The sequence below is a fragment of the Mytilinidion resinicola genome (genome assembly GCF_010093595.1).
Source record: "Mytilinidion resinicola strain CBS 304.34 unplaced genomic scaffold BDZ99scaffold_23, whole genome shotgun sequence".
Lineage (NCBI taxonomy): Eukaryota > Fungi > Ascomycota > Dothideomycetes > Mytilinidiales > Mytilinidiaceae > Mytilinidion > Mytilinidion resinicola.
In genome coordinates, this window is record NW_022985459.1 from 162,239 (window position 1) to 186,388 (window position 24,150).

Sequence of the window (24,150 nt, forward strand, 5' to 3'; positions counted from 1 at the left end):
GTGAGGTTGTGCGCTTGCCAGAGAGCCGATCAAGGATGGTTTGTGGGTGGATGGCATACGCATTTGCGGTAGCTGTAGCGCTTGGATGGTGATGATTTCTGTACGAGTTAATAGCTTGCTGTATTCTCTCGCCTTTGCTAGGCCCACAGCGAATTCTGGGCATGTTGGATTTGTTATTTGAACGTGGTTATGTGGGTTGTTTCCAGCGTAAATACGCATCTCGGAGTGATTTGATGTTCCTGCTTACTAATCGCACGGGCCATACAATAACACCCTTATATACAATAACCTACTCAAGTACTCTAGATGTGAATCTACGCCGTCACAATCGGAGCGGCCGTCACAATCTCCAACGGGGGAAATTGCAGTGCCATCCCAAACGCCACAAGCTCGAGGAAGTATCAGACCGTGATCGTGATTGCCTAGCCGTCAGACATCCTAGGTACGATATAGTGCTCCAAGTTTTCGCTGAAGTGCTTAATTGAAGGCTAGAGTGCCCCCACAATTTCAGAATCGAGGCGCAGTCATCTGTGGGCATGGGATTGGCGTGGCCAAAGGGCTCGCAGTGACCTCAACCCTCAAACCTCTTAGACTTCTCAAGCGTGATGATCTTTTCGACTAGCTTTCCACAGAACGGTGCGTACAACGTGACCGGATGGGTATGCAGCATAGCAAAAAGATCCTCCTTGAAAATCCTCCTTAAAGTGTCAACAACAACGCGACGCGTCAACTCACCACAGCGAGTCACGAAGGGAGACCGGTAAGCAATCCGACATCACTACACGCATTCAGCCATCAATAAGCAAGGAAGGAAGGAAGCAAGCAAGCAAAAGAACTTCTTCTTTGAAGTCCCACATAAGGTGAGATCATCAATGAAAAAAGATGTTGTGGAGAGATATCTCATCCGAGTTTTTGTCTCCAAAGATGAACCCCGCCCACCTTTCGGTGGAGTACCTGTTGTGCAGTAGGTAGGTGAACAGAATTCATGAGCTCTGTCACCCCGAGCAGTAAATTTCGTCTCGCCACACCGTCAGCCGCCATGGAGAAGAAGAGGAAAGTTGGAGGGGAGGGCGAGCTCTTATAGTCGACCGATCGAAATTTGTCGCCAAGGCGCTAAGGATTTGTCGGCCGGTAGTATTGACGGATCGAGAGGATGGAAGAACGTGAAAGGTCGTGGAACTGTAAGGGAGGGGTGAAGGGCAGGTGTTGGAGGGCGGGTGGCTGGCTCTCGTCAGGCACCTGGCCGTCAGTGAAGCCGCAAACTCCGCAGAGGTCATACCAGCGTTGAATGAGCATACTAGGATGTTTACTGGCGCACACATACTCACCACGTCATCCATCAGTGGCTGTACTGAATTGAGGGAGAGTATGTTATCACGAAAAGCAGAAACAAGCTTCACAAGGATGAGGTTTCATTCGGAACAAGATCTGTAGAGGGTATTGAGGAAGATCCTAGTATTTTTGATATGGATCCGCTAGCATGGGGTTTGTGGGCTGTCAGTTGGATATTCAAATGCAAAGGGATGCAGATCGGTTGAAAGAGCTGGTCTCGCTAAGTGCTTTTATTGGTCGTGAGACGAGGATTGGACAGTGTCAGAGGCTTGGAACATGGAAGAGGGGTGTACGGCTGAAATGAAGGTTACCATTTCCTCTTCAGAGGTCGAAATCACAAGTCACCGCAGCTCTTTTCATCGCCGTTTCGTTCGTTTTTGCGTTTCGTGGGCGTCTCTTATTATATAGTGTACCCCATCTATCTACAATATCAAAAATCTGCTTTATGGTTGGAGCAACGTCCTGCTTCAAGCGCCACACTGAGTTTTAATGCATTGCGAAGCTTTGATGGAACTCGGGGAATTTGCAGAAGCCCGGGGGTACGATGGGCTTCATGACCTAGCTGTAGGGCATGGCAAGCGCGGCGTGGGCTGCTTATAGGGGAGTATGCAGGGACCATCCAGAAGATTTACCCTGGTATTGACGTTAATGAAGGTGGGTCAGGGCACAGATGAGGCAAAGGAGGCGATAGAGGAGACAGTAGAGGGCGACGCTGTACATGAGTTGGTGTCAGCGGTCCGCCTTGGGCTTCAAATGCGTTCCTCCCAGTGTAAGGCAATTTGGATATCGGAGAGGTTGTATACACAAACAAATGCCCGGAAAATAAATTGTTTGCGGACGGCGGTTCCATTCAAGCTAGATGGTTTCTCTCGTTCCCCTCGCCGTATCCATCTATATCGCCTCCATTGCCTTTGGTCCTCACCCACGGGAAAGTGTACTTGTGCCAACACCCCAATGTGCCCTCATCATGATCCGTGGGAGTCCCTTACGATCGATGCCTGTTTCGAGAGATCAGCAAAGAAAGAATGCCTAGATCCGCTGCAGTGCCTCACCCCGTAATCATGTCTCTCAAGTGACCTGCGACACCTATCTCGTCAGCATATCTCCTTATCTACCAAATCCCAAAACACATCGCCAAATGATCATATATCTGAGTCCAGACACCTCCACCGGCGCCATGAGTGCAAAGCAGTGCGGCGTCGTGGTATCTCCGGTGACTCAGTCATCGCCGATTGCTGCCTCGGTTCTGCTCAACCTGCAAGCCCAATGCAGACACAAAAAGGTGCTTTGCGTGTGGTCCTACGCGCCAGCCACGCCACAATTTACTGGCCCTTCGCCCACGCACGATGACTTTTGGTTTTATCTTGGCTCCCCTGTCTGTGAGTGGGGCATTGAGAAGCCGAGCTCAGTGGATGGGGTGGAGCCGGGTGTGTTGGTAGGAAGGGACGCTGGGGGCTTGGGAGAGGCGAGAGGGGACGTACCGGGTGATTGTAGTGGAAAGGAGGTTACATTGAGGCATTAGAGGGCAGGACGATGGCGAACTGCTGTTGGATTTAGTCAGTCGATGGTCACGCCAAGGAAGCAAATGACTACTCACTCTAGTATTATCTTTCCTAGAACAACGATAACCCAAGTTGTAGAACTTAGCGGACATTTCCTTGCCTAGACAGGTACCCGCTTTAGTCGGATCCAGGTCTCTTGCTCCACTGTTTCAAGACAATAAGGACCTCGAAGTAAAGTATTGTTGAAATGATCACCGCTGTATGTGCGCGGCGCCGTAGACTTTGTTAGCAAACTTTAGGTACACGGGCGCCTTTGTGTGATTACCCTTGTAGTACAGGTGGACCTTCTATAAGCCTAAACTATAAGTATAGTTAGCAGGCAAACCCTTCAAACTATGAGAACTTGCTGTACCTTGTTCGCGCGATAGTCCCCGATCTCCTGACGGAGTCTTCTGTCGTTCCTTGCCTCGTCGTCTCCGCTATACACGCTGTTTAGCAGTCCGAAAACCACGACCACCTCGCTCCGCTTCCTATTGGGTCCTACTTCCGCTTCATTTGCACGTGCGCCGCCCTTGATTACTGCTATTTTGCCCAGCTTTTTGTGGACCAATGGCTGGGTGATGCCGTGTTGGTTCAGGCCAAGTCCCTTGCTCTTCACGTGCCCTATCTTCTCCATCATGCGCGCTGCGGACGCATTTTTGCCAGGAAGGGTAGTAGATGGTTCGGAATGCGTGGCCTGCTCCTCGGGATGACTAGAGCTGTCTGTAATTCGGCCAGTAAGAGAGCTGCGCCTAGTCTGCTGTGGGAAATGTGGGGTGAGGGACACACTGAGTCGATCACGCTTGCCATCTGCACCCTTGCTGGTGACCTCCTAGTAAGGTTAGAGGACCTCACTTGGCGAACGTGTAGTGAAAGGCAAACGTACCCAGGACCCGCCCACTAGCCGTCGACTTGCAGCACTCCGCGCGACTCCAGGCGTTGGAGTCCCTCTCCTATCGGCATTTTGCACTCGGTATCCGGCAACTCTCGTCAGGACGTGATGACGACGGGGTAGGTGGCCTCGGCGACTTTCTGCCAGGCCGGCTCGACGAACTGCTAGGCCGGCTCGACGAACTGCTTAACAACGTGTTCGAAGTGGGCGGCGCTGAAGCTTGGGGGGAAGGTGAAAGGTGAAAGACGGCATATTGAAGAATTATGGTGTGAATTTGTGAGTGTACGGTCTGAAACTGTGTGTGATGCTGCTTCTTGGACTGGCGCAAGCGTGGACTCAGCTCAGTGTGGATGGCTATTGCGAGTGCAACAGGCTGTAGCTGAGCAGCTGAGCAGCTGATGCGAGAAGCACCGACTCTCCGAGGCTGGGTGATAAGGTCCGTAACGGGCGTACTGAGTATTGTTGTCACCTAGGATTCGTAGCCTTCTGCGGGCAGGTTTTCCTTGCGGGTGGCATCTCCGTGAAGTCCAGCGGTGAGGTGGTAAGTCCAACGGTGAGGCGGTAAGTCCAGTGGTGAGGTGATCGAGGAGATGTTCGAGAGAAGAAGTCGGTGGAGGACTTCTTGAAGTAAATAGCGGAGGCAGTAAGTCTTGTAAGATAGAGAGGTAGGAATAAAGCAGCGAAGGCAGATGTCGATGTCAGTGAGCGCGGCGGGGAATAGACACAACCGGTAGTGGTGGGTCGGCCCGAGGATGCTTCGGCGGGAACGCGAAGTAGATGCGTGTCTCACGTTGAGCGACAGTCAGAGGGAAGATGTGTAGCCAAAAGCTGTTGTATTGATGAAGGTGAGGAAGCTAGCTATTGAGCGGAAGGAGGAAAGATATACACAAGGTGCTGAGTAAGCCTGCTAGAGAGGAAGGGACCGACAACGTGATCCGTCAGCCCAAATCGCATTCCCATTGCAGATGTAGTATAGCAAACTTGCGGCCATGTATCCACAGCTTCCTTGGCCCCAAGGCGTATTCGAACACGTCAAACACGCCATGAGTTTGAGTAGGCCTCGGTCCTGCCATTCAATCACTGTTGACGTGCAACGGCCAAACCTTCCGCAAACCGATTTACACGAATTCCAAAAAAAGTCAGCTCTTCTTCCTTTGAATCTGCAAGTGGCGTAATACTCTCGGGATCCTATCGAGCTGCAAGGTGAGTAAGCTCCCGCTCATTCCATCCACTCGAGCTTAAGCAGCAGCTCGACCTACATCGGCCAAGGCGTCGACAAACCGACATATGCGTGTTTGGAATCACAATTAAAATCATATCAGCCATGCGCTCAACTTCAAACGACCTGGTGACACGATTTTTTGTGTGTAGAGTGCAAAATACGTGTGAATCCAAAGTGAGAATGCGCGGATTCTCGCAGTGGCGGAGGTGAGACGCCAAACTATACGTAAAAGACGCACATTACCTGTGGAAGACAGCGACATTGCCTGCGCACAGTAATCCAGGGCACTAGAAGGAGTGTGACGTCGGCGTTCAGCCGTAGCCGTGGCCCAACAATAACAAACGCGCACTGACCCCACCCACTTTCCAGTCTATATATTTCCTCCAAAATCAACGCACTTCGCCTTCGGGCATTTGGTCAATTTGAAACAACACAGAGAAGATTAGCATGGCCCCTGCACTAAGGATGACACGCTTTATCAAAGTGAGCTTTCAAAGATTTTTTTTTGTCCTCAGATGAGGTTCGAGTCGCGCGGCGGTCACCGTTTCTTTTTTGCCAGTGAATTGTTTTGGGCCACACAGTCGCTCTACAAATATACATTCTGTCCGAATACATAGAAGATTAAGCCTAGATTCGCATCCGTTCTTATTCACGGTCTCCTGCGCTTTACATCGAGTGTAGATCTCGTTCACTGCAGCCAAGGCACTCAGACGCTGCCATCACACTCGCAAATCACTCATGCGCACCTGTCAGATCGAATTGTACGAGCATTTTCAGTCGCGATAGCTACTCCTGTTGACAGCCTTGCTAATCTATAACCTTGAATTTAATACATCATGTTTAAATTCTGCTTAACCTTAGGAGGAGGCACCACCAACACCGCCATCGCAGATCCCAATCGCGCACACACAACTCTCGAAGTCAAAGGTAGAATCATGTGACTATGCAATTCACAATTTACCACCTTAACATTGACACTTTTCAACTCTCCGTCTGTCAGGGGTGTCTCCCGCAACTGAGCGTTCCTCCAAAATCCATAGCCAGACGGCCCAGCCTAGCACATACGAGGCAAAGGATCGAGCGGGACTAGATGGAGGATTGAAATGTAAATCAAAGCCTCAAATCTTTTACATTCACCCTCTTCAAATCTGTATATGCTATGAATGTCTCACGCAGCTAGGTACACCCCCAAAACACATGCCCATACGACCAGGTCTAGCACACGCGGTAAGAGGAATCCAGGGGTGCTTAACATGGGATTGAAGTGCAATTCAGGGCCTGGAGTTCTTTACATCACGTATTCATGTGATCCATCCCTATGAAGCCACTCACACGTCGTCATCCCATGTGCAGCATGGACTCGCAGACGCCTCAAAGTCAAGAGGAGAGCAATTTCAATAGCATTACAGCGCCAATCCAATTCACGGCTTCTTACTCATTACATCGTGTCCGAATCCTCCTTGCAGTTATGAGACATCACAAACGCTGTTATCACACACGCAAATCGCTGAATCACAAGCTTCAAATCGCACAACACAGTCATCTCATTCAGCTATCTATCTCATTCCGACTCTACAGCAAGAAGAAGCCCAAATCCACACCATATCAGACTACAGAGCTCGCCCCATTACCGCTCCGCGTACGGCGCCGAAGCGCCTCAACCCCCCTACACGATGGTCACAGTGAACAGCACCTTCCTCTTATCTAGCTGCTCTCGCAGCGCCGGGCTCAACTCCTCCTCATCCACCTCTCCTCTAATCCTCTCCATCTTCTCATGGTGCGAAACGTCCCACCCCGCCCAAGCATCCACCGTCACCCCCTCCGCGTCCGCCACCCGCTGCCACATCGCGACCATACTCTCCCAATTGTGCCTATACACGTACTTCTCTTCCCCCTGCCTACAAAACGGCGGCTCAAGTTTGTCATTCTTCGCCGTGAGCCTCCCCGTCTGCGTGCCAATCGCCATAGCACCCGGCTCCTTCTTCAGCAACTTGAGGATGTTCGCCGCGGCCTCCTCCTGCTGCTCCAGTGACCAGATGTGCAGGAACATGGACACATGCACGAAGAACCAACTACCCCGCGTCTTAACCAGTGCGTCTTCGGCGTCGGTGTCTGCGGCAAAAATGTTGCCTTTGATGTAATGTCCGGGCGTGAAGCGGTCCAGATCGCAGAAGAGGGCGTGTCCTGCGGCCTCGAAGTCTAGGAGATCGGCGCCGAAGAGGGCGGAGATGGGCGCGCCTTCGTACGCCAGCTGGCGGAGGTCCTGGCCCAGACAAGTTCCAAGATCGAGAAGTTTGTGCGGCGGGTCGGTGTGGGATTGGAAGCGGAGGGTTTCGAGGACGTGGGCGTGCGCGGGGTGGCGGCGGAGGGAGAAGGAGAGGAACCAGAACTCTCCGATGCACGGCCAGGGGGAGATGACCCAGGCAGCGTCACGCTGTGAGGCATTGTTAGCTTGAATTTTAGATGGGGAGGGCGTTTATGTGGACGGGAAGAGGTGACGTACAGCGCGGAGAATGTGGGCTTCGACCTCTTCGGGCCGAAGGTTCGAGTACTGGACGAAGAAGAGCTTGATTTCGGCGAGCTGGGAGGGTTCGAGCTGCTCGACGTACCAGGGCACGTTGGTGGAGCGGGTGAGGGAGTTGGCGGGCAGGTTGAGGAGGCTGTTGGAGCTCATGTTGACGATGACGAGCGGAGGTGGCCGAGATTGAATGGGGTGCGGTGATGTTTCGCGTGAGGTTGCAGCAGCGTGAAGACGGTTCGACTATGTGACAGCTGAGGAAAGGATGTTGCGGCGATGGTGAAGTTAGAGTTAACGAGGAGAAACGTCCGGGACTGCACGTGACTGTGACCACACTCTGACATAGGCGCGAAATTGAGCTGTTGTTAGGGGGGAACTGCGGCATTGGGAATAGCCTTGAGGGTCTCCTGCAGCAACCGGTATTCTGAAGAGCGAGATGTAAAGGTTCAGGTAGTGGAAATCAATCTGCTAGCTGAGCTGCTCCCCACAACGGTGTTGATAGGAGAAGAGTGAGGCATGGGTAGAGATATATCCATGTGTTCAAGTTGTGTCCTAGTACTTTGCCTTACGATAGCGGCGTCTGAAGTACTCTTACTCAAAGGGTTTTGTGGGGTGTAGAAGTGATGGAGGATAGATCTGTTAGAAGCCTCTATATAGGGCTCCTCCTGTTCGGAGCAGGGAAGATTCAGATACTCCAGAGCAGCCTCAGGTGCTGGGGTCCCCATCTTCGAAAGTCATTGTGCAGTGTAGAAGTGATGAAGGACTCATCGTGCAGAAGCTTCTTTCATAGACTATCCCCCCTTCGGAGCAGCGAAGGTTGAGATGCTTCGGAGCGGCTTTAGGTACTGCCGGCGTCTGATTACCTCTTACTCGAAAGTCATTGTGAAGTGTAGAAGTGTAGATGTGATGGAGAGTCGATCAGGCGGGGGCCTCTTTCATAGGCCCTCTTTCGTTCGGAGCAGCGAAGATTCGGACACTTCGGAGCATACTTCAATGCTCGAGCATTCGTCCACTGCCGTTTGGCTGACGTGTGGAGTATAAAAGTGATGGAGGAATGATTAGATGGAAAAATCATTTATATGCCCACTCCCGCTCGGAACAGTGGGTATTTAGATACTTTGGTACAGTGCTAGGTGCTGCAGGCGTTACCTGGCTATTGTATAATTTGTGCAGTGGACATGCGATAGAGGAGAGGTCAGGCGAAGTCTTCCTTACACCAGGTCAGCCCTTTCCGTTCGAAGCAGCGAAAACATATCGTAGTAGTTTTGGGTTCTGCGAGCATTCACTGAATTCTGGCTGATTTGCGAAGTATAGAAGTGACGGTGGAAAGACCAGACCGGATTTCCTATTGTTTGGCGGCCCGCCCATTTGGAGGCGCGAAGGTGTCTGCGAGTAGTGTCGGATGCTGCAGGCGTTCATTTGCCTGGTATAATGTGTGGATTGTAGAAGCTGTAGAGGATATATGAGGCGAAAGTATCTTTTCTATGCCCTCTGCTTGCCATAGCGAAGATGCAGGACGAAGACATAAATTTCGGCACTCCTTGCAATTCCCCGAGGTATCCCAACAGGCTTCGGAAACTCTAAACACGGTGTAAAGGTCCACCAAGGAGAAGTAAGACTACAATTTGATGAACTGAAGCCATGCTACTCAGGGTACTCCTCGCGATGGCGTTGAGAGAGCAAGGGTGAAGCCAGGGCAGTGGCACACCTGTGTGCCCAAACCCCTGACAAAGTACTGTACTTCGGAGTAGCCTTAGGTAGTGCAAACGTTCATAGAACTTCACTGACTTTGGTATTCGATTCTTCCAGCCCATCCCAGGCCCTTGAGTCTATGAGTTCGGTTCACGGTGCTGGCTGGTTTGCATTCAGTAAAGCATTATGGCGTTGAATAGATATTGGCAGCTCACAAATATGAGACTCGATGCTAAACCTCCACATACTTTAGATAAATACTCACTTTGCGCTCGTGTGCACTTGCCTAGCACCGCATGAAGCCCTTTAGCACATTATCAAAAACGGTAAAACGACATTTTTAACGAGGCTGATGACTCTTTAAGCCACTTCGGACGGTGTTGGGGTGCTATAATATGTTCACCGGAGCCTGAATAGCTGCCCCCTCGCGAGCTGCTTGTGGTGAAGGTCTACAGCTTGAGGTGAAGGTTAGCGTCCACACACTTCCATTAAACCCACCGTCACCCATCTTCATTCACCTTCAGCGAACCTGCATTAAACCATCGTACGTACCTTCGAATCACCCCTTGCTGTACGCTTTGCTAACGCGCCGTCTAGTCTACAAATCTCAACAAAACACGAAGCTTTCAACAAACCGTCCCAAAATGATCAGGACACCCGGAGAAGCTGCCCACCAAGCGCGGTACATGCGACGCAAGCGCCGATTGGCGGCACGTTTCCGTGTCGTGACCAGACGCCGCGTCTTGCGCCCGGTGCCGTTCAAGGCGACATTATCCACCATCGAGGAAGAGTCGGAAGAATCAACCACTCAATCTATGCGCTCATACTGCTCTTTGGCCTGGGTCTAGGCCCATCTACCTCCACTTTCAACCGCCGACACCGAGCTTCAAATGAGGACATGAATTTCAGCACCATAGATATCAGACGCCAAGAGGATGTTCTACCGCTGACGGCTTCAAATTGGGGGGGCGGGGGGAGGGAGTGCGCTGATTTCGAGCGCGATGACGCTGGCTGGGGGGAGCTTTATATATATATCGAGTAGAAATATCGGAAAGTGTTTGCTGTCGACCGAAAATGAAGCTCAAAGGACGTATTCACCAATTGCATGCCTTCAGATTATGACCTCCGACAAAGTTGACCTCACGATCTTATAGGATCCACATTACATTCTCGTCTTACTTTTACATCGTGTTATTTACTGTGTAGGTTTGCATGCTAGATAGCACTGTACGGAGTAGCCCGACTGGTAGGTACGCGGTCAGCCAAAAGGGAGTCCAATTTCTACTGCACATGAGGTCACCTCATACAGACCACAAGACATTCTCGCCTTATCTTCACATCATGTTCTACGCGTAGCGCTTTTGCATGCGTGATGGCATTGTACGGAGTAGCTCAGCTAGAAGGTAGTCGACCAGTCAAAAGGTAATCCAATTTTCATCCGGGGACACTACGATATGCAGAAACATGTTACATTCTCGCTTTACCTTCACATCGTGTTCTACGCGTAACGCTTTTGCATGCTTGATAGCACTGTACGGGGTAACCCAGCTAGAATAGAGTTGGCTAGTCAACAGGTAATCCAATTTTCATCTTGGGTCACTGCAATTGGCAGAACCACGTTACATTCTCGTCTTGTCTTCATATCGTGTTCTAAGCTCTACAGGTTTGCATGCTTGATAGCGCCGTACGGAGTAGCCCAGCGAGTTGGTGGTCGATCAGTCAAAAGGCAACCTACTATCTACTGCGTCTACTTTTGCATCGGACTTGAAGTTTTGAAGCCCTAGAGGCACCCCAAGCATTGGCAGTAGTAGTACCTTGCATTTAGACACTCCGATATAGCACTGCAGGGCCTTTACTCTTGCTCGCTCGACACCACTGTGAGAAGTACCCCGGCAGGAAGGTACGCATTCAGTCAAAAGGTACTTTTCGCAACAACTATTTTACATTTTTATCTCACCTTCATATCAGATTCCGCAAGTTATACGTTTGCATGCTTGATAGCACTGTACGGGGTATCCTAGCTAGTAGGTGCAGGGCCAGTCAAGGGGGGGTTCGAAGCACGTGGCAAAGCCCGCTCAAAAAGTCTCGTCAACCACCTGAAGATGGGCTTCCCCAGTATACGTGGCCAGCTACGAAGCGCCAGAGGATAACCGGAAATGGGAACTCGCCAGGATTGGCGAAGTGCTCTTCGCAGCAGCACATGACTCCATTTCATATTGCACGGTCACTGCAATGTGGGACAAGATAGATGAATATGAGGGAGGGCATCAAAGGTTTTTAATTTTAAAAAGGATGAAGACTGAGTTTAAAACCATCCCATCCACCGAAATCAATGCATCCGCGAAAAACAAAACCCAGCATAATGACGACAACAGCCACCTCGAGTCAACCTTGAGAGCGGGTCCTTGTCCTCCTACTCAAGCAGAACTGACTCTAACTATGATGGCGCTTGCTGGCAATGATGTTCAGCATAATGACGACAACAGCCACCTCGAGGTCAGCCTTGAGAGCGAGTCCTTGTCCTCCTACCCAAGAAGAGCTGACCCCAGTCATGATGGCGCTTGTCGGCAATTTCCGAACATGGGAGCGACTTCCTTCATGATGGCGTTCTTTTCCTTGACCGTCCGCTCCAGAGCCGGACATGGTGATCATCTCGAGGCGACGATCATGCGGCTGGGAAGCAGAGCCCGGGCCGCACCCATGGTTTTTGAAATGAGTGTCGATGTTCTCCATGGTGATCATCTCGAGGCGGTGATCGTGATGGCGAGGTGGTAGGAGCTGCAGATATGTCTGTGTGTGAGAGAGGTGTCAGCCTTGAATCAAGTGGAAGATGAGGAGCTGTGGAGTCAACGTACCTTGAAGGGATGGATCGCAAAGGCACCATTCCAAGCTGAAGCCACACCAATTCCAGTTCTCTGACCTGCGAAGGGACAAGTCAGCTTTGGATCAGGAAGCGTCAGAAGGGTGATGGCCTACCTGTAGTATCTAGCCCAACTCCTCCAGCACACCCATCGCCCTCGGCCTTGGTGGTCGACGTGACGCTGGACTGTGACTTTGGATGCTGATGATGTCGTGACTCTGTCATTTCGTTCTTACAACCCAACGTGCACGGTGATATGAGATCCCACCGTGCACGTTGGTTTGTAGGTTGGTTTGTAGAACGAACGGACGGCAGTACTTTCTCAGTGCTCCAAAGAGCTTCGTCTTCCAAGTCTTCGATTTCGTATTCGGGGGGACTGTCTCCTGGCAAGGACGGCGGACGCAGGCGAGCGACGTAGCAGGATGAGTTCCTCAGGGCGATAAGTGCTAGTAGCATGACGAGTGCGAGAGTAAGGGAGACTGGTGAGGATTAGCTTGAGGTGTCGATGCAGAGTCAGGCCACTCATGCAGGCAAGTGTTTGGACTGGCCTGAGGGGAGCATGGAGGACTTACGCTTGAGACGGGGTGGACGAGGAGGGTGCTACTGATGGACGAGGTGCGGACGGTGCAACTGGTGCGGCTGTTGCATTGCGAGTTGGACAATGAAGGCTTGGAAGATCGTTATCGCAATGTGGTGATGTTGAGGAGGATGGTGTAGAGGAGAGGAAGTGAGGTGCGGACGTTGGGGCTTATAAGCCTCGCGGCAGTTGATCGACACTTAAGCGAGAGAGGCTAGGCCCAACTCGGACGAGGTAAACAGTGAGGAGGACGAGCTCGAAGGACGGTGGAAGAGAAAGACGGGTGAGAGGGGCGAGGGCCTCTACTTATAGACGGAGGAGATGGCGCCCAAACTCCTTATCTTGAGCTGGTTTCAGGCTGCAGTTCGTCATGGCGTGACGCTGGGCAAGTAGACAAGATGTTGGGCACCGCGGAGGCGTTCCGCAAGGCTATGTGCGCCTCAAATCTGTTGAGCGGTGGTATCATGATGGGCATGTGGACAGGTGGCTCCAAGATTCTCAGGGAGGTGGGACCATGCGCATGGCAGTGGCCGGATTCGTTGAGGATATGAACACCGCTCGTCTTCTGTCCCTCAATTCGCCTTAGATAGCATGATCAGAGGCGGCTGGATGCGGTTGTATAACTCCCAATGTTATGTGCAGTACAACCAGATATGCCCAGTCTATACAAACCGTCTGGATCATGCATTTGATTCAGAGCCAGATCCAAGATCTCGAAGATATGATATACGAAAACAGATCGTAAAGAGCCTTCTCGATATACCACTGTAATCCTCGTGCCGGAAACTCTGACATCGTAATCTGCGCTCCATCACCATGCCTCAGGACCACAGCCACCACGGTGATCGCATCAAAACGATCAACACGTGATTCACCGCTCTTCCATTCATCCCATCCCTTCACCTTTCTTCGTCACCCTCTCCCTTCACCCCGTCTCTTTTAGTGCCAACATATAACCTCCCCCTCCCTCCTCCACTCCTCAAACCAGATCAAACAGCGCACATCGTCACCAAACCTCTTCAATTTCTCACAAACTTCCATCAAAACTCCCACAAACAACCACGCTTCCGCACAAACTTTCAATTAAACAACTACAAACAACGACGCCATGTCTACCTCCGCAATCCCCGTAGTCGAGCTGTCGCCGGAGTCCGACTACGACGCCGACGAGATGCTGTACTGGGAGGAGGCGGTGATTGCCGAGGGGCTCCCCTGGGAGGTGGAGGAGCCGGCAGCGCCCGCGCCCGAGGGGCCTGAGGCGGAGGGGGAGAGCGAGGGGTCGGCGGAGATGGAGCTGGAGAGCGAGTGGTTAGTGGTTGTGCTTGTGAATCAGCGAATGGGAGCTGACTTTTGCTTAGAGCGTGCGAGTTTGGGCGGCGAGAGGGAGGGCTTGGAGCTGTGGTGGGCGAATTGGGGGCAGTCGGGGGTAGTTGTTCGGAGATTTTGGTATGTCTTTTCCAGAGGTCCTAGTTTGAGAGGAAGACGAATTGACTGATGAATTGGGTAGGGATTAGCACCGGGAGAGAGGTTGGTTGGAGTGGTTCGCCGCCGTGAGGGGTAGTCTGGCTCGGTATCAAAATTGGAGAGAAGATGTAAAGGCCCCAAGGGCATGAATCGAGACGCGTTCAAATCTGCATGAAAGAATCATCTTGCCGCTGTGTGAAGTGTCTCGTGATATGATTGAAAATGAAGATGAGGTGTATCGTTTTGGATAACCTATATTAGAGCGCGTTCAAAGGGACTAAAATGAACTGATTGCCGGTACATGAAACGCCTTGGGGTGAAGTCATGGATCAATAAACAAAGTAGAGTTCTGAAGGGTGTGAATCGAAAGGTGGTAAAATGATTGCAAAGAGTTCATCTTGCTGCTGTGTGGGACTTCTTGCGTGGAATCGAGAATAAATATTAGATGGGAAGATCTCAGGAGCGTGAATGAGAACCTACTCACTTCTTCTGTGAAGTCCACTTGCCGCGGTATGAGGTGCCTTGTGAAAGATCCAGGAATCAAATACCATGGACAGGCTCTTGTAGCAGGAATCGGAGGGATTTCAAATAGTTTATATTGGGGTCATCTGGCTGCCGTCAGAGTTCCTCTGGAGGAGTATCAGAAACTCATACGAGATGTAAAGCTTTCGAGGGCATGAACGAGAATGCGTTCAAAATCTCCGTAATCGACATTTCATATCGCTGCACGAGGTGCCCTGTCGTGAGATCACGTTCCTAAATAAGATGCATACTCTTCGGGAGCAGGAACGAGAACAGAATCCATCGTTTGCTGACACTAGGTTACCGCCGTGCGAGGTGTCTTGCCGTGGTATCATGAGACGAGATCGGATGTCAAGTTTTCGAGGATGTCGAAGACAACAACTTCAAATTGTCTGTGATTAGCTCTTGAATTCACATCTATATCCTACTTTGCGCGGCTTTCAGCATTCGGATAACAAGCTGGATGTATCTGCTTGCCGCCGTATGAGGTGGTTGATCCTGACATCGGGAATGAAGATGAGATGTCAAGTTCTAGGCAACGTGAATGAGAGCAGTTTCAAATCTTCTGTGGTAAGTCAGCCAAAGTGCGAGTCTATACTCACTTACGCGACTTACAGCACCTAAACAAAGGAATGAAAGGGCTGACTTGCAGCTGTTCGAGGTGCTTCGTCATGGGAGAAGAAATCCAAATAGGATGTCAAGCTCTTAGGGATGCAAACGAGATCGGGACCAAATTTTTCGCACTAATTCATCCAAATTGCAATTTCGCCCTCCTATTCGAGATCTCCAGGGTCTAGAAAAGTCGAGAAGTGCAATAGCTTACCGTTGCATGAGGTACTTCCTACTTCCTCACAGTAAAACAGATCGAGATGAGATGTCAAACTCTCGACGACTGAAATGAGGACAGGTGCAAACCTCCCGCACTAACTCATCCAAGTTATAAGTGCGCCCTCCATATCATGGCTTTCAGTATCTAGACTAAAGGAAAAGTACACTAGCTCGCCGCTGCATGAGGTGCCTTGTCACGAGACCAGAAACCGGAATAGGATGTAAAGCTCCAGAGGCCGTGGACGAGCGCGGATTCAAAACCCTTGCGCCACCTTACCATAATCGCAACGGCATCATCTATATCATTGAATATGGCGTCTGGATAAAGAATGAGTACACTGACCTGCCGCTGCATGAGGTGCCTTGTCACATGATTAGAAACCGGGATAAAATGTAAAGCTCCGAGGACGTGAACGAGAGCGGGTACAAATCGATTGCATTTACGCATCTAAACCACAGCTACATCTCCCATCGCGGGACGCATTCCTTCTCCTAAGCCTCCATCCGCACTCCCCCATGGCTCATGCGGTCTGACGTGAGGTGCTCGACGTTCCACTCTGTATGCCACATATTGCAGCTCCCGATGACTCGTTACCGCCTACTCCTCAATTTCTCAAGCAAACTTGACCTTGCAGTAGTGAGAGATGTGGTGCAAGATATCGCTGAAGTTTGGTTTCTTCGGGCAGGCGTTGCAGTGCAAGGGAATGATGCCGGTGACAGGCACGCTGGCGAGGCAATTGGAACCGCGAGTAGGCAAGCGTGGAGGCCCGTGACGAAGCGTTGAGGGTGACCCAGGGTGAATGGCCTTATGATTGAGGAACTGCGAGATGTCGCTGAAAGAGGGTCTGGGTTTCCACGTGTGGCTTCGGAGTAAGTGCGGAGGCTGACCTTGTAGTAGTGAGAGAGGTGGCCTTTGCCTCTATGCTTCGATTCGAAGCTATACGAGAGATGGTGCCGTCTCCGGCGCCTTGTTCCAAGGGACTTAGACAGGAACCAAACCGAAATGTCCTCTACAAGCCACACCACCGGCGGTGAGGAGGATCGAGATATCGCTGAAGTTTGACTTTCCAGAGGAGGTGTTGCAACGCAAAGCATGTTGCCAGTGACGGGAATGCTTTAGAGGCAATTGATTTTTGCGGCTGTCCGACCAGGCAGTGCCGCGAAGCTACCATCTGCTGGATTATGGCTGAACGCCTATAAGTAACGGTAACAAATGTAAGGTCCGGTTCCTCGAGTAGATAATGCAAGACTTGAGAATGCTGCTGGAAACGAACATGATGGCGAGGCAATTGGTAGCTTCCCTCTCGATCGACATGTTGATAACTGACTTGTGGCGGCCAAGACTTCAGAGCGACGTGACATAGTGATCCATCGGTGCCGGCGGTGACGAACATGACACTGTGGAAGGTAAGTATAGCCTTAGGTCTATATGGATTTCAGGATCCCCCACCATGCCCTCTCCAAGCTGACCGTCCCTGCCAAGGGCGCGGCATGGATGTTGCGTCGCTGGGACTCAAGACGAGCAGAAAGATATGCACATCATCGCACAGCCGGGAGCGAAACACCCGCCTGTTGGCCGTCGTACACCAGAGTCTCAGCCTACGACAGTCAGTGGTAGGTTGAGGATGTGGGAACGTCTTGCAAGGCACCTCACACCGCCATAGCTGTCTTCCATTGCAAGACCTCAGCCTCCTCCTCGAGCAGCTGCACTTTAGGTTGTAAGCCCGGGGCGTTCTTCCCTGCGTGCGAGCTCTCGCCCGCGTTGCCCCTCTATTCCTTGATCTTGCCTTCGAGCTTCTCTATTAGGTATGTCCTCTGTCTCTCTTTGAGCCACGTATAAATCCCAGGCTACGCGTTTGGTGAGGGCAGTGGGCTTTCGCAAGCGGAAATTATGGTTCGAATTTCAGATCAGAGAGCGCAGGATGTGGCGGAGGCTGACAAAGGATTCGGTCTCGGGCGGGATGGTTTCAGCGGTCTGGTCTCGATGTTAGCCGTGATCTTTTGGATTCCTTCGAGCTTACTGAAACTTACCCCTACATTCTGGCGGAAAACACGATGAAGAAGAGATAAATGAAGGTATACCATCCTTGCCGACCCGCTTCGGCCCTCCGCCCTGAGAGAAAAGCAAAGCCTGACCGACCACTTTTCTCCTCAAGAGCCAGGCCGTCACAGCTACCACCTGCACCTTGATGGTTTGGTAGCGGTTAGGAAGAGCCGTCACAACCGTGGATCAAGTGAAAGGAAAGCCTTTTGGAAGTGAGGTGGGTTCGGACAGGGAGTGAAGGAGACGCCTCGACGTCCTAGCGGAAGACTGACGGCGGATCGGGAAGCGGCCGGTGCGCGGACGTCGTCCACGACGTCTCGACGGCAGACGCTGACCTCAAGGGTGCTTTTCGTCGGCTCCACCTGACGACTGTTAGTTTCTCAGTATCAAAGTACTGACCCTTGCGGCCTCTGTGGAGTTGAGACGTATAGAAGCTCACCTGTAAGGGTAACGATTTTGCCAGTGGCGCTGATGACGTTCGAGCTGTCGAGAATACTGTAGTAATACCTGAATTTTGCTGATGAAATGCATTAATAAGACGAGACGATGACGGTAGAAAGAGTGCAGGATGGAGAGTGTGGAGGCTGAGGATGCTGGGAAGACGTAAGGCGGAGATTCCGATGGGCTCCTTCTTGGGTAGGCAGGATCTCACGTCATGCCCGACGGTCGGTGTCGATGACAAAAACAAAAACGGAGACCAATTTGGAAGGAGTGCAGTTTGGCGGATGATAACACGCGAACGAATTCGATGTATGCAGGCTTGAAAATGTGAAGTTGAAGAGCCTTTCCAAGTCTTCCGAAATCGACCTCTCAGTATGGTAATATTGGTGACAGCCCGAGTTGGAATGACTGATGACTCTGACAGGTCTTTCATTTGATAAACAACGGATGCATGATGGTAACAGAATGCATGTTGAGCTACTGAAAGATCCAGCTGTCCGGCCGCCGTCCTCATTCTGGTATCCGCGGCCAACGATACGTCAGTCCGGAACGCAACTTCAAGCACATGCGCGGAACCTTCTAAGCAGGGTGCGGAGGGTGGCATCGCCGGCACCCTAAGCCAGACCTTGGGATCTGCATCGCCTCTTCGACTGTGCCGAAACCTTCGAACTTGGCGCGGAGGGTGGTATCGACGGTATGCCAGGCGAAGCTACTCATGATGATCAGCGTGTGTGTTATGGGTGAATCAGACAATGTGAGGAGGCATGCTAACCCGCTGAACAGCTTGGACATGGTGCCAAGGTCGCAATGTTGATGCCAGTGTCATTGATAACCAGGAAATTAAGAAAGACTGCAAAAGGTCCTGCCGCAGCGGTCCTGTCTTTGGCCAGCTCCCCCGAACTTGTGCGGAGGGTGGCATCGTCGGTGTGCCAGGCATCCCTTTGAATTTCAGATCTAAGGCCATCACGACCCTTGCTCTTGGTTTCAAAGAGGTCTCCATCTGCGAAACACTCCCGTCTCTCTTACGAAACAGTACAGATAGTGAAGCCCTACGCCTGTCCATATTGGACAGAGCTCCCAATGTTTGTAGTTTTGCTGGTTAGGTGGTGTGGTTTCGTGATGCGGTCTTCGAGGCGCGGGCGACCACCCGTGATCCAATCTGCCGGACTGCGTGATACGGCCGGCGGTTTCCCGAATAGTTCTGGAACATATTCGCTCGCGTCGACGGTATTGCGGCGCCGGTAGTTGCTGTCGCGAGCTCCGGAAGAGAAAAGGCTGGTGATTGCGTGATGTAGGACGAATACTTTCCAAGTAACTCCCCGTCGGTCGACGATGTCTGTAAGAGCAACGAGTTTCCCAATTTGACCTGGAATAGTTCGATTTCCATGAGCGCAATCTTGACGACGCATATCCGCGCGTCTTCAGCTTGCGCCTCGGGAGCATTGGTGTTCTTGCTTTTGAAGAGATCTCTCGTGTGATGGGTAGAGAAATTATTGAGTTCGTCAAGAAATGGCTTGATGTCGAGCTCTTCGAACTTTGGAGTGCGGTAATCTCGGTGTGCTAGGCGTGACAAATAGTGAAAATTAGCGTATATACTTTGGAGGAAATTAGAAGGGCGGAAGTACCGGCCTGCCTAGCGAGTTTGCTGAGAATGATGGTTCAGTCGCAAAATCAATGATGGGGTCCTTGATCATAGCGTCCTTGACGATTCCATAATTTGTAACCTAACCAGGAGGCTCCGGATTATCCATCGTATTTATCTCGTGGAACTCATCAGACTGATGTTCGGCAGGTCTTCGTGGCGTTGCTAGGGATGTCGCAGAGGGTGAGAATCCCGTACGCGACTGGCTGCTTTTGCCATGTGAAACTCATTCGACGAGTCGAGTTGCTTGGGAATGGAGCTCCAATTGGGAGATAACTTTCTTCTAAAGCTAAAAACTGACCAGAGACCGATAGCGCACAAGTAGAGTGATCGAAAGATGAAAAAGGCTTTGTTAAAAAGAGTTAAAAGTACGTGAAGTTTTTGAAAGGGAAGCGCTTGCAATCAGACCCGTGAAGCAGAGATATACGGATCAACTGGGGCATTTGGTGGTGACCACTAGGCACATACGAAGCGTGGCTTTTGGGAACAGGTCTTGACTTCCTTAGGCAGCGTTGTGGCGATATCGGGGTGATTCTGCTGGGCTTGAGGTATGGTGTACGAAATAGTTGCGGAAGCAATGGAGGGAGAAGATTGGATGGAGAGATGCGGAGAACAGAAGTGAGATTATAATTGATCTGTCCGGAATCGCCGAGGGCCGAATCGAAAGTGGCATTGTCGCCGTGCTGGACGGCATCGAAAACTCCCAATCCTAGTGTCTTAGTATTGTCCGTCTCAACAGTGTGATCATGTTCGCGTGTCCTCAGCTTGTACGTAGATATCGTTTCTGTTCCAGCTCCGAGCTGTCCAAATGATGGGGATATATGTTCGTCTCCGGGCTCGCTATGACGCTATTGCAAGGGGGGGGATCGGACCGTCTGGGGCTTCTCAAGGCAGCATAGATCGACTCGTTTTTCGCAAAACGTTGACCTGCGACCGTCTTTGCTAATTTTGCTGTAAGCATGGGGTTGTCAGGCAATAGGCGTCGACTTTGACACACAGTAGCGCAATTCCGAGCTCTCTCGACTGGGATACGGAGGATTGCATCGTCAGGTGTGCCAGGCAAAGTCGCTAATAGGATTAGCATGAGCGACTGTTACTGGTGAATGTTAGACTCACCTAATAGATACCTTGAGAATGCTATCGCGGTCATAAGCTCGATGGCGGGTGGCCAGGTTTGCGAACTTCCTCACTGCTGCGAGCACTAGCTGACGCTTCCTAGGGTACTGTCGAGTATCGCGTCTTTCCCACAGCTTAAGCCTTTTGCAGGAGCCAGCGACGTCTCCGCAAACGAGGCCAATGTCGATCATCCCCCTCAAACACGCCGCATGCGACCGGCCCCGCTCACCGCAACACAGCTCGCGACATAACAGTCGTCATCGTTAATGAACCGCTCGTGTCTTTTCGGAACCAAGGCCCAAAAGCTAGGTCATACGGCCGCGTGATGCTGGCATGATGATCGGAGGTGGTTGGAATGACTTGTACTGTTCCACGTCCGCGAATCTTGAGATTGAGAATTATTAGGGTAACCCCATCGTAACTCGAAAAAAGCAATACCAACTCACAAAACAAATTTGTAGCGCCCATATTCCCATAGCCCTGCCTATTCCAAGGTGAAGTTCCGTTCCAGGACAGAGGTATGCCAGTCCCTGCTCTTCAAAGGCAGTTTCCAATTCTCAGAAGCCGTGCACCGGCATTTCTCCATATTGGCTAACCCTTCCTTAGAATAAGATATGCTGGTAGACAGTAGTCGCCTCCGCGACCTCCGCCTGGGTCGTACATATGCCAACATGTCCTCTCGGGGAAAGCCTAAGGGGCACCGTTTTCAAGAACAGCGGCGACGGGCAAAGCCAGGATGGGTGGAACGGTGACGAGAAGGCTCATTCCCGGAACAGCATCGTAGGAACCGCGTATGCTTCAAGGAGGAAGAACGCTTGGCGATGGTATGCCGGTGCTAGCTGAGCTGGCAGCATTCGTCTGCCCCTGCCATGGTAGATTTGGTGCGTATGCTCTTCAAGAAGCTCAAATTGAGAGATTAGTACGGAGCCATGCGCGGTAACAGGATAGCTGTAGGACGTGCTTACAGATGCGTTTCAAGCCCATCGGTCACGCATACGGGATTCGGTAGTGCCCGAGTAACGTCGTCACCGCTTCGCAAACAGACTTGCAAAGGGAAATCGCACGGGGAAGCACAGTAAGCGGGTGGTAGTTGCGGTGTGAAATATATAGTAGTGAGGTTAAAAGAGAGGAGCGGTCGACCCACCATATCCCATAGCTCAGCTGCCTCGCTACCAATCTTGCCGATAGGGGCCCCTTATTTCGGTAGCAAGTGCCATGAAACGCTCGATTTTGTGTATGGAACAGCGTATGGCGCAGAAGCTGTGTAGGTCGAAGCTCTTGACACAAGGCAGGTATGAGCAGGTCTGGCGGCGAGAGGGAGGACAGGCCCGGAGATGGAAGACAGCTGCAGAAAGCGCTGAACAGCTTCATAATAGCTTGTAGACGTCGAGAGCGCCTGAACCGTTCACGGGATTATAATGAACTTGCCGCACCAAGTGGATATGTGGCTGCCTTCGCATTTTCGAGCTGCAGGCTTCATGCAGCGGTCGGGGCATCGTACTGGTCCCGCGAGACATCTCAGCATTCGTTCTTCCCACTTCAGCGCATTACGTCAGCCCACCTTTCCCTTCTCTTCTTCTTCCATCCACCAACACCAACTTCATTCTTTCATGCCTCAACGTCCGTAACGCAAGCATCATGTAATACCTCTCAGCATCTAGACACTGCGGTATGTCACATCATGCCTCATCCCTCAAACCCCGGTGACACTATACTGATGCTACCCAGGGCTGGCTTACCTCCGGACGAGCTCCATTTCGACCCGTCCATCCGGCCACCATGCTCTCTCTTTGCATCAAATGCCGCGGGATGCTCACCAGCATCTCCAGTCATTCTTGGTATGGCATCACCCTCCCTATCCTCATGATCTCTCCTCGAGACCACTGCCCTCCGCCCATTCTTCGTAGCAGGCTGCGTCGAAATCGAAACTGACTGACCCAGATCCGTCGACAGTGTTATGGCATCTCTATGGTCTCAATTCAATCGTCCACACCATTCCAAGGCATATTTGGACGTCTACTCGTAAGTTTACATTCCCCATTCCCTCGTCATGTCTCTCATGACAGTAGCTAACTATGATCGATCGGCAGGTCCATCCCAGCTCCATCTTCGCATTCACAACAGCCCAAGGGTTTCAAGAGGAAAGGGCACATTGCTTTTCATCCCATCGTCGTCCTCGCATTCGCAACAGGCCAAGGCTTCCAGGCGTGAAAGTTTCCTCGACGCCCAAGCCGCCCCGCTTGCACGAAAATACCCATACTCGGTCTTGAAGGCACTTAAATTGCTCCACGCCCATGGACTGTGGTATGCGCTTTAGACCGGCGAACCGCCAAACTGGCCTCACCGCCCAAGCCGCCTCAATTTCATCAGAGCACCCACGTTCAGGCCCCGTCATGAAGGCACTTAAAGGTCTCCGAGAGCACAAACTGTGCTCCACACCCCTCCATTGGCCGACCGCCAAGCTGGCCTCGCCGCCCAAGCCGCCCCGCTTGCACCAAAGGTCCCATACTCGTTCTTCACGGCACCTAAACTCTTCCACAGCCATGGCCATGGACTATGGTCTGCGCCATCGAATAGTCGACTACCAAGCTGGCCTCTCTGCCTGTTCGGCTCTCGAGTTGCTACAACTGCGGCAAGATCGGCCTCTTCAGCAACAAGCAAGCTTTATCCCAGGCCTTCATTCGCTATTCCTATCAGTCAGGCATCACAACGCTCCTAACCAGTAAGTCATTGCAATGCTCAGTATCTGATCTTTCTAACCTCTTGCAGTATTATGACGCCTTTCGCCATTTTTGTATACCGTCTTTTCACACCCATTGGCCAGGAATGATACATGTACCTGGGGCTGGGTGCGCCTGCGGCCGGTCATCTCAGCCGCGAACACGCCCAGCCCCAGGCATTTCTTCGGTACGTCTTCTTCACCTCCGTTCCATCGATCTCCAACTGACCTGACGCAGATTTTTTTCGAAGACATTTTTGACCTCTGCCATGCAGCAACATCCTTCGCTGCCATGGCAGCGGTCCCTCCAGGTGGAGGACGCAGTAGATGTGGGGTTGGAAAGACGCCATCCACCGGTGCCAAGCAAAACCGTTGGGTTCTTTCATGCATCTGCAGATGCACCGGTGGATGGCGTCTTTTCAGTATTGGGTAGATGTTGGGGGGATGAAAGGGCGTCCTCCGTCGGTGTATGAAGGAACCGTTAGGTTCTTTCATGCATCGGCGGAGGGCGTCTTTTTCAGTACGAGTCGGGTTCCGGGTTTGCGGGAGTGGGCAGCAGCTGCGGGCCAGTCATAACAGCACACTTGATTGACTGGTCCGCAGCTGCTGTCAATCAAAAAATTATATCTCAAATCATGCTTTCTCTCCTCTCTTGTGTGATGTGACTCTTCAATTCAGCTCTTCAACTCCGCTCTATCTCTTACAGCCTCTGAATCCCTCACGCCCGAAACCCTCTCTCA

General features: G+C 51.6%; 5 protein-coding genes across 5 annotated transcripts; 1 reads left to right on the top strand and 4 right to left on the bottom strand.

The window, feature by feature from the left end:
* Window positions 1–3,085: 3,085 nt before the first annotated feature.
* On the bottom strand, window positions 3,086–3,836 carry BDZ99DRAFT_525778 (uncharacterized protein; the record flags this gene model as incomplete). The annotated part of the gene is made up of 3 exons (XM_033726031.1): window positions 3,086–3,181; window positions 3,247–3,705; window positions 3,786–3,836. 3 exons carry the CDS (start codon window positions 3,834–3,836, stop codon window positions 3,086–3,088), a joined length of 606 nt encoding a protein of 201 aa, XP_033571152.1.
* A 2,910-nt stretch (window positions 3,837–6,746) lies between these two features.
* BDZ99DRAFT_344316 (uncharacterized protein) lies at window positions 6,747–7,547 on the bottom strand (the record flags this gene model as incomplete). The annotated part of the gene is made up of 2 exons (XM_033714417.1): window positions 6,747–7,421; window positions 7,491–7,547. Coding segments are annotated over 2 exons (732 nt in total), but the record flags the coding sequence as incomplete, so codon positions are not given.
* A 3,923-nt stretch (window positions 7,548–11,470) lies between these two features.
* BDZ99DRAFT_467554 (uncharacterized protein) lies at window positions 11,471–12,363 on the bottom strand (the record flags this gene model as incomplete). Its single annotated transcript, XM_033721043.1, has 3 exons — window positions 12,174–12,363; window positions 12,053–12,117; window positions 11,471–11,987 (listed from the first exon to the last, which is right to left on the bottom strand). Coding segments are annotated over exons 1-3 (527 nt in total), but the record flags the coding sequence as incomplete, so codon positions are not given.
* Window positions 12,364–19,032: 6,669 nt separating this feature from the next.
* Window positions 19,033–19,627, bottom strand: BDZ99DRAFT_481363 (uncharacterized protein; the record flags this gene model as incomplete). The annotated part of the gene is made up of 2 exons (XM_033722397.1): window positions 19,033–19,467; window positions 19,559–19,627. 2 exons carry the CDS (start codon window positions 19,625–19,627, stop codon window positions 19,033–19,035), a joined length of 504 nt encoding a protein of 167 aa, XP_033571155.1.
* Window positions 19,628–21,985: 2,358 nt separating this feature from the next.
* Window positions 21,986–23,521, top strand: BDZ99DRAFT_481364 (uncharacterized protein; the record flags this gene model as incomplete). The annotated part of the gene is made up of 5 exons (XM_033722398.1): window positions 21,986–22,360; window positions 22,420–22,529; window positions 22,645–22,713; window positions 22,964–23,413; window positions 23,461–23,521. The coding sequence occupies 5 exons, from the start codon at window positions 21,986–21,988 to the stop codon at window positions 23,519–23,521; spliced, it is 1,065 nt and encodes a 354-aa protein (XP_033571156.1).
* Between the last annotated feature and the right edge of the window lie 629 nt (window positions 23,522–24,150).